The 10,069-nt window shown below is 38.9% G+C and overlaps 1 protein-coding gene across 2 annotated transcripts; it reads left to right on the forward strand.

The window, feature by feature from the left end:
* The first annotated feature begins 6,172 nt into the window (after window positions 1–6,172).
* Window positions 6,173–9,413, forward strand: LOC132042609 (FT-interacting protein 1-like). 2 transcript variants are annotated; one of them, XR_009411516.1, is made up of 3 exons: window positions 6,173–6,671; window positions 6,757–9,323; window positions 9,358–9,413. XR_009411516.1 is itself a non-coding variant. In XM_059433147.1 (2 exons), the coding sequence occupies exon 2, from the start codon at window positions 6,849–6,851 to the stop codon at window positions 9,225–9,227; it is 2,379 nt and encodes a 792-aa protein (XP_059289130.1). In that variant the 5' UTR covers window positions 6,173–6,671; window positions 6,757–6,848; the 3' UTR covers window positions 9,228–9,413. The 2 variants fall into 2 exon arrangements, 1 of the variants encoding a protein (XP_059289130.1); XM_059433147.1 differs by having other exon boundaries at window positions 6,757–9,413.
* The last annotated feature ends 656 nt before the right edge of the window (window positions 9,414–10,069 follow it).

The raw sequence follows: 10,069 nt of genomic DNA on the forward strand, positions 1-10,069 counted from the left end.
AGCCATCGAGGATTCGCAATCCCGGTATGGTTTATGGAAGGGTAGCCATTGGGGCTTATAACCCTAATGTGGTGCTTCTATGCGGTTTAGGGAACCTTAATGTTCATCCATTAGTTATGTTGATTTGGGCCTGTATTGGCATGTGTTATACTTTGGTTGCCTGTGAGTGGCTTTTTGATGATCTTGAGTTCATGGTGGAAAGACTTAAATGTGATAAACGACATAATGAGTTGAAATTGATTTATTTCTTCTTTAACGGTTTTCATTAACGGTGTTACTAAGTTTGGTGATTTAATCTATCTCTGAATTTCAAACTGCTTTAATTGACACCGTTTTATTGATCCTTATTATGTTATTTTGTTATATTAACTATTGCCCCGGAGACACTCACTAAGTACCCAGTACTCAGGCATACCATTGTTATTTTTTTATGGTGTGTTAGGTAACATTTAGGAGCAAGTTCGTGATACGCGCACGGATTAAGAGAGCTTGCTAGACTATTTAGTGAGCCCACATGCTTGTTCGTGGGGTACAATCCTATCTTAGTAATTATTTTAGTTTCGGGGCTGCGTCCCGAATTTAGATTACGTTTTATTTATCATCTTAGAGGCTCCATAGATTGACGTTACTTCTGGGGGTAGTTGTTAAAGTCATTGCTTGACTCTTTAGGTGTTGCTACATTTTGTAACGATACATTTATGACAGACTTCCGCTTATTTTATTATTTCATGGTTATCATGAGTTAGCTAGCTATTTATAACGTATTGATATTGTTGAAATATTATCGAAAGATATTACACATTTATTGATTTTATAAGGTGCTTTCGGTGTTGTTTATAGCATCGGATGCCTGTTACGCCTAGGGTGTGTTATGGGGCGTGACAGGATAGCCTTTACATACCTTTGTCGCTTAATCAACAACTCAATATATATATATATACTGCCGGAATACTTCAACCTACATTAAGACATTAAAACTATGATTAAGCTACGGAATAACTTAAACGTATTCCTAAGCTAGTAGCTCATTTCTAGAAAATTGCGCAGCACCTCCCCTATAACTTTCACTTCCTCCCAATTCAAAATACCATCAACAACAACCAGAACAATAACAACAACAAAAACATAGTCACTCTATACCATCAACAATCAACAACTCAAGCAATAGTACAATGAGCGGCAAGATCGGTGTACGATTAAGCAAACTATAGCTTTAAACCCCTTTTCCTTCCAGAATTTTGTTATCAACATTAACCGCAACGTATCAATTTATTCCTACTAATTTTAAGCAACAACACAACCTTAAAATGACCCCATAACAGTCCAACAAGTTACAACAACTTAAAACTGATTTTTCAGATTACTAAAAACATGTTTCCGACTTGTCTTTTCTTTCAAATCGACCAACACAACCAACTGTACATAATTAAGTCCCTTCTCATGTAAACCAGCCATAAATTCAACTTACAGATACGTTCACAACAATCCAGCAATGGCGCAACAACAATCAACATGTTAACTCTTTTGAAACTTACAAGTTATAGTCTTACAATCGCACTACAAGTCGTAGAAGCTTAGAAAAGGGAAGGAGAAGCATAAACTCACCTTGAACTGATTATAACCAGCCGAAACTTAGGCTCTCTTCACCTGGAAATAACCTCCAACACGGCTACAAGAAAGAGGAAGAGAAACTAGCAAGAACATCGAATTTTTCGGCGCTAGAATCACTTGTAACCCTTGAAATCACTTAGGGTTTGTATGAAACCCTTGAGAGAATATTCAGGTCTCTCTCTCTTAAGCTCTTAAAATCTGAAAAGTGAATAAGGGATATGTGTGAAATCAGCCCCTTTAAAGCGCCCTTGGCTATGTCACTCTTCGCCTTTTTTGGTGGATTAATTTTAGCATCACCTACTTGCTTAATTAATAGGTGTCACATGCTAGTCCTTTATGGATTTAAACACGTGTCTTGTCCTCGTTTGATGATTAAGACATGTGTTAAGTAGCTCAAGCAAGTAGGACAAGCAAGCAACTCATTTTTATTTGCTCAAAATCCCATTCTCACGTTTAAGTGCATTCGCCAACCTCAACTTAGTCGTGCATATATTGAATATAAATACGGGATGTAACAGCTGCAATCATACTTTACTTGAAACCAAACTTGAATTATAAACCATCAAACTTGTACTAAGACCAACAAAACAATATGAAACACCATATACAACTAAAATTACATTGAAACCAACAATCCAATTCGAAAATTTCAAATATTACTAACAATTAAAACTATTGGATAATTTGGTCTTATGAAGTATTATTGAGATAATTTAATCTTAGTTTGAGACCTGAATGGCAACATCATGTAATATATGTTACCAATTTTAGATATAATTTATATTTAAAAAATTATAAAAAAAATATGTTTAACCGACTTAGGGATGAATTGGGATGATTGTTTTAAGGGCCATCAATATGATGGGTCAGCCCAGCCTGACCCATCAAATTTCAAAGTCCGCGTGGGCTGGTTAGTATGGGCTAGTTTGGCCCATATGGACAAGTCATAATGTGATCCAATATATTATTAAGAATCAATTCCCTCAGTTTAGGTTCATTCCATATTCTTGATTCCACTTTTTTGCACGAATTTCCCTTCAAACGTCTTTTGGTCTTTAATTTTTGCCTCTCATATATGTGGTCTTTAATTTTTGTCTTTGCTGCTTATTTAATGAAATATCCAGACATGCTTCGCTCGGCATAAATTTTGTAACATTTTTATCTTTGGAAATTGAACTTTTGCTCGCTCGGCACAAGTTCTGTAGCAATTAAGCTATACAGCATAAGTTGTGTAGTATTTTTCATAATATGTTGAGCGTTGAAAGTTTTGCCTTTTCCGTCATAACTTGTGTGTCTGCTATGATGCATATGCCGAAACTAAATGTAAACTTTCTTTGAGCGAAATCTAAACTTATGCCGTTTTTCAGGCTATGTTGAGTGTTGAAAGTTTTGCCTTGTCCGACATAACTTGTGGGATGTTATGATACATATGCCGAAGCTAAATGTAAACTTTGCCGAACGAAATCTAAGTTATGCTGCACCAAAAGTGCTAAAGGGAAAAATTAAAGACCACAAATTTGAGGGGCAAAAATTAAAGACCAACCCGAAATAGAGGCATTTGTGCGAATGAATCTCCTGATTCCACGTCTTCATATACCTGCATAATTGTTCTGCCTAACTCCTCCATCATAAGGATGGAACTCTTGAAGAAAAAAAAATCGAAGCCGTAGCTAAAACATTAAGAATTACCTCAATTATTTCAGGGAAACAACATCAGGCCCATTATACTCTGAAATCGAGAGCTATTCCCTTGTTTTTGATTTTAATAAAAAATGAAAAGGAAAAAATAATTAGGGATGTGTTCGGTACGAAGGAAAATGTTTTCCTGGAAAATATTTTTCAAAAAGTACCCACCCCAAACCCCCATCCCCCACCACCCCCACCCGCACCACCACCCCTACCCCCAGGGGTTAGTGGTGACTGGTGGAGGGTGTGGGGTGGGTGGTGGAGAGTGTGGTGTGGGTGGGGTGTGGGGGGTTGAGTGGGGGTGGGGATGAGTTCGAGAGGGAACACACAATTAATATGGAATGACACTTGTGAGACTTGTTTTCCCTACTTCCATTACCCCCTGTTTGGATGGTGGTTTCCTGTGGTTCATTAATGTATGGTTTTCTATGAAACTATGTTTGTTTCCATTGTTCTTAAAATTATGTGGTATGGTGTTGTAAACCCGTGATTCATTCCATGGTTATATAACCTTGAAAAGTCCCAATTTTTTTAAACCACGGATTTGGTGGTTTTTCCGTGGTTACTTATTTCATTTCTCCATTATACCCACCCTCCACCATCCACCCCACCTCACCCCCACCCCTACCCCCCGCCACTCACCCCCACTCCTCCACCACCCACCCCCACCACCCCAACTACCACCCACTACCCCTCACCACCGCCCAACCCTACCCCACAACAACTCACCCCCACCCTCATCCCACACCACCCACCCCTCCACCGCCCCTACCCACTACCCCTCACCACCACCCAACCCCACCCCCAACCACTCACCCCCACCCTACCACCCACTACCCCTACTCTCATCCCACAACTACCCACCTCACACCACCCACCCCTCCACCACCCCTACTCACTACCTACTTATTTTTTAAAGTTCCTATTTTATTCTTTACCTGAGTTTTATTAATAAATATAAATTAATTTCTAAATAAGAGTTAAGGGTATTTTAGTAAACTTACAAGTTATTATACAGTACCATACAGTCAAACTAAACAATACAAATATTATTAAACCACAACCAACGATACAGTCTATCCAAATATTGTGTTCATTAATACAGTACAATACAATACAACACCATACTATACCATACCATACTGTACATTAATGAACCACGGGAAACAACCATCCAAACAGAGGGATACCCTGTTTTTAAGGAACTTATTTCTTAATGAAAATGTTCCAAAAAACTTTGACCTACCGAACATGAGATAATTGGAAAATAATTTTCCACTTCAATATAATTTAAAAGAAGAAAAGGGAATAAAGTTTCCTATATCACTTTATTCTCAAATCGAACAAAATAACTTCTGTCAATTCCTTCACATTGTTTGTTCTATAAGCTTACATTAAGAAGCTTCACGCTAATGACTGAGCTGGCATGTAAATATTATTCCCCAGGCAAGTTGTTCTCATTAACGCCTCTAATTTTATGTGGATTTCGTAATTTTCATTTGAAAATTTTGTTTTCGAACACTTTCACTGTATAGTTTTTATTAACAATACCTCAATGCATGCATCCATGTGTTCTATTTTGGAAACCTATTTTCTCCTATCGATTTCCCCAGGAATTCACTGCAAGTTTGATATTGATCTTTACTCCATTTATTACTTGACTATGAAATAATTGATTCCCACTATATCTGGTGTTGTAAAGGGATCGAAAAGCTACACAAAAGAGAAACTCATTGATTTCTTTGGATTAAATCTGTAATAAATACTAATACGCTTCGGATTGTTTTGAAGAAACCGAAAGAGCTGAAATCTCATTCACTTTTATTAAGTGATTTTATAAGTGAATATTACATAAAAAACTTTTTTTTTTCTTACTTTCCCTCCTCCGGGGCATTATTCTTTTGACCCTGAACAAGATATATCCAATTCCAATTTTAACTTCTATACATTGTACGTTGGGTTAATTTTCTCAGAACATGGTAAGAAAAATAGCAAAAAACGATTCGCAACGTACTTACAAGCTAATGATGAGTTAAATTACTTAGGTTGACATAATGAATTGTATCAAATCTAGAGTAACCATAGGCATAATATGCAATCCGTAGGGTGGGGATGTCGGCAAATCCGGTCAAGAGAGAGACTTGAAATTAGCCACTACATGGTTGACAAGAGATTTTATAGCTCAACGAACTATATGCTTTTGCCTCGAAATATCAGTTGAGACCAAGTTTACAGAGCAAGTTTACAGTCTAAAAGGCAGCCCGGTGCACAAAGCATCCCGTATTAGCAGGGTCCTGGCAATGGCCGCATCGCAAGGGATATGATGTAGATAGCCTACGTTAATGCAAGCATTAGTGGTTGCTTTCAAGTTTATAGTCTCTCTCGTTAAAATAGATCAAACACTTGTGTTTATGTCATTCTTAGGTTCATAACCAAAACACGAAACAGAGATTTAGGCAGTCGAGTCAAGAAAAAGGGTGGGAGACACTGTAGAAAGGAAAAGGCAACAATGGAGGAATCTCTGATTTTCCTTTAGCAAGCAAAGGGAGAGTATCAATGCTAGAATAAAAGATAAGGGAATAAAGGTGGAGAATAAAGGATAAAAAGCATCTTTATAGACATTACTTTTCTTGAACCTCCAATGTTCTTCTTTAGCTTTGGAACTCCCATTAGCCCCTCTTGAAAACAGTAATGACTATAAGAGGAGAAGAATATTGGTAGCTGGCCACAAAAAAATACCACAGAATCTTAGAAAGAAAGTACAAAGAACATTAAAAGTCTAAAAAGGCTATCATAATCAGAAAAGGGAAAAATTCCCTTCAGTTGAGAATCGAGTCCACAAAGACTAACTTTGTCATTAGAGATGCGCCACTAGATCACTGTTGCCAATAATCAACTAATTTTATGCTTGTACGGCTAAAGCTAGGTGGAATTCATACGTTTAAACTAAGCAAATGGCCTAGTGTATTTCAACCAGCATGCTTTCAAGAATCTTATTCACTCATAATTTCCTTCAAACCACAAAACGCTTTTGCTTTTTTCTGTCATGATTATCAACTCATTTTTTACGAAAGGCCGTTTTTCTTGGTTATAATCTAAAGCAGCATAAAAAGACTAAACAACTTGCAGAACACAGGGTTGATTCTCATGATTTAATTTGGAAGCCCTCACTTAAGATTGCAAATAAACCACCGACTTTACTAACTAGCTGAAACTTGAAAGAACTCTTCCTTTTCTTCAACATCTAGTACTTGGGAGAAACTTTATATCAGCAACTTTCACTAGAAGGCAAGAACCCAGCTAGTTAGTGAAGTGGTAATTGAACTATTAAAACCAAGAGGGTTGACATCACGGGAAGTTCAGTCCTCGAACAAGTATGTCTTTCATCAGTCCTAAACTCCATTCATTTTCTTCTTATGCAACCAAGTTTTTCTAATACAAACAAATTGTCTCGTTCAGGTATAGTGGATTTGCTGAAGCTGCTATCTTTTTCTCGAACACAGAAGTCTGTAGTTCTCAAAGGAACACGGAAGAGCTAGCCAAAGGAAACAATGGGCAATGAACAGCCTCCCAACCCCCAAGATGATTATAAAGCCAAAGAAACGAAACCCCAACTCGGGGAACGGTGGCCACATGGAGGATTTCGAGGTGGAGGTGGATGGATTAGCAGTGACCGAGTCACAAGCACTTATGATCTTGTTGAACAGATGCATTTTCTTTATGTTCGAGTTGTGAAAGCAAGAGACTTACCTCCAAACCCGGTAACAGGGAGTTGCGATCCTTATGTGGAGGTGAAACTTGGAAACTATAAAGGCAAAACAAAGCACTTTGATAAGAAGGTAAACCCTGAATGGAAGCAAGTCTTTGCTTTTTCAAAAGAGAAGATTCAGTCTTCAGTTATCGAAGTTTATGTAAGAGACAAAGAGATGGTGCAGAAAGATGATTATCTAGGGAAAGTAGTGTTTGACATGAATGAAGTGCCTACAAGGGTTCCACCTGACAGCCCTTTGGCACCTCAGTGGTATAGATTAGCGGATCGGCGTGGGGAGAGCAAAGTCAGGGGAGAGGTGATGCTTGCTGTGTGGATGGGAACCCAAGCAGATGAAGCTTTCTCAGAAGCATGGCATGCAGATGCTGCTTTAGTTCATGGAGAAGGTGTTCATAGTGTCAGATCAAAGGTATATGTTTCACCTAAACTCTGGTACCTGAGAGTCAACATCATTGAAGCGCAAGATGTAGAATCCCTGGACAAAACCCAACCCCCACAGGTATTTGTGAAGGCTCAAGTTGGGAAGCAGGTACTAAAGACCAAATTATGCCAAACACGAACAACTAATCCTTTCTGGAATGAAGACCTGTTATTTGTGGCAGCAGAGCCTTTTGAAGAGCAATTGGTGCTTACCGTTGAATGTAAGGCCGGACCTTCCAAAGATGAGATCGCGGGGAGGTTAGTCTTGCCACTTAACACCTTTGAGAAGCGATTGGATCACCGGGCAGTTCATTCTCGCTGGTTTAATCTTGAAAGATTCGGGTTTGGAGTTTTAGAGGGAGATAGGAGACATGAACGCAAGTTTTCAACACGAATCCATCTCAGAGCATGTCTTGAAGGTGGATACCATGTACTAGATGAATCAACAATGTACATCAGCGACCAGAGGCCAACAGCTAGGCAGTTGTGGAAGCAACCAGTGGGAATCCTGGAAGTAGGCATCTTGAGTGCACAGGGGCTTGTGGGTATGAAACCTAAGGATGGTAGAAAGACCACAGATGCTTATTGTGTGGCTAAATATGGATTGAAGTGGGTAAGAACCAGAACTATACTTGATAGCTTGAGTCCCAAATGGAACGAACAATACACGTGGGAGGTCTATGACCCCTGTACGGTGATCACATTGGGTGTCTTTGATAATGGCCACCTAGGAGGGAATGACAACTCTGCTCCTGGAAAGGACTCCAGGATTGGTAAGGTAAGGATCAGATTATCAACACTGGAAACTGATCGAATTTATACAATGTCTTACCCACTTCTTGTTCTACAACCATCTGGAGTGAAGAAGATGGGTGACCTCCAACTGGCTTTTAGATTTACTTGTTTGTCTCTTGCAAACATTATATATCTATACGGCCATCCCTTGCTCCCAAAGATGCATTATCTACACCCTTTCACAGTAAACCAAGTGGACAGTTTGAGATATCAGGCCATGAATATTGTAGCTGTGAGGCTTGGACGAGCTGAGCCACCACTGCATAAAGAGGTTGTAGAGTACATGCTGGATGTCGACTCCCACATGTGGAGCATGAGAAGAAGTAAAGCTAACTTCTTTAGAATTGTTTCTCTTTTCTCAGGTGTAATTTCCATGAGCAAATGGCTTGGAGAAGTTTGCAAGTGGAAGAACCCGATTACCACTATTCTTGTTCATCTTCTTTTTTGCATATTGATCTGCTACCCAGAGTTAATACTACCAACCATGTTCCTATATATGTTTCTCATTGGACTATGGAACTACCGTTCCAGACCGAGGCAGCCTCCACATATGGACACAAAACTATCTTGGGCTGAAGCAGTTAACCAAGATGAACTAGACGAAGAGTTTGACACTTTCCCTACATCCAAGCCTGAGAATACAGTTAAAATGAGGTACGATAGACTTCGCAGTGTGGCTGGTAGAATCCAAACGGTTATCGGGGACATGGCAACTCAAGGAGAGAGATTCCAGGCTCTGCTTAGTTGGAGAGATCCGAGGGCAACCAGCCTCTTCATAATCTTCTGTCTTATTGCAGCAGTGATACTGTATGTGACACCTTTCAAAATCATAGCTATAGTAGCAGTTCTGGTTTACCTAAGGCACCCAAGATTCAGGAGCAAAATGCCTTCACCACCAAGCAATTTCTTCCGGAGATTACCAGCTCGAGCTGATAGCATGCTCTGAAAATAAGTACACGAGCTTGCAGCGTTTTCCGCTGATGTATTCTCCTTTCTTCTGTTTCAATAGTTTGTATGATTATGCCATTTTTCTGTTTCAATAGTTTGTCTGATTATGCCATTTTTCCGTTCAATAGTTTCTATGATTATGCCATTTTGCTGTTTTTAGTCAAACCATAATGTGAAATGCTCAGCAATGTCTCCAGAAATACTCTTTGCAAATAGTAAGATGTAGAAGAATAATTGAAGGACTAAAGTACGATTCAGATCACCTTAACAATAAGTTTCCTTTAATACACAAGCTAAAGTTTTATTTTTTTGGCAATAAACTTTGAATTATTACCATAAACCAACAAAAGTAATACAAAGCAAAGAGCATTCAGAACCTCAGCCACCTTCAAGGAAGGGTGCGTCAGTTGCTAGACCTCCAAAAAATATAAATTACAACTCTCAGCTATTACAAAGTTTGTGTATCCAGTATTGACATCTCCTAGCCTTTGTAGAGTTCCTAAGCCACTCTATCTTTTCTGTTATTTCTTTCTGTATCTGAGCTACTACAAAATCAGTATTTACACTTGTATTTCCGAACAACTTCGAATTCCTAGCCTGCCATGTGTCGTATATCATAGCTCCCCATAGGCTTGCTACAACTTCCTTCTCTTAATCCACTGCAGCACTTGTACTGCCTTTTCCTTCAGGATCTGTATTCCACTCCAACTGACCAAAACATTTCTAACCTCAGTTATCAACCTGCAATCAGCAAACAAATGGTAGAGTGTCTCATTCGCCTGATCATCACAGAGACAGCAGCAACTATCTTCAACTGGAAAATGCACACTAGCTAATGTT

The sequence above is a fragment of the Lycium ferocissimum genome, unplaced genomic scaffold (assembly GCF_029784015.1).
Source record: "Lycium ferocissimum isolate CSIRO_LF1 unplaced genomic scaffold, AGI_CSIRO_Lferr_CH_V1 ctg16510, whole genome shotgun sequence".
Classification (NCBI taxonomy): domain Eukaryota; kingdom Viridiplantae; phylum Streptophyta; class Magnoliopsida; order Solanales; family Solanaceae; genus Lycium; species Lycium ferocissimum.

Bases quoted from the DNA above. Each gene is read 5' to 3' on its own strand.
- LOC132042609 (XM_059433147.1), top strand. From the start codon at position 6,849: ATGGGCAATGAACAGCCTCCCAACCCCCAAGATGATTATAAAGCCAAA.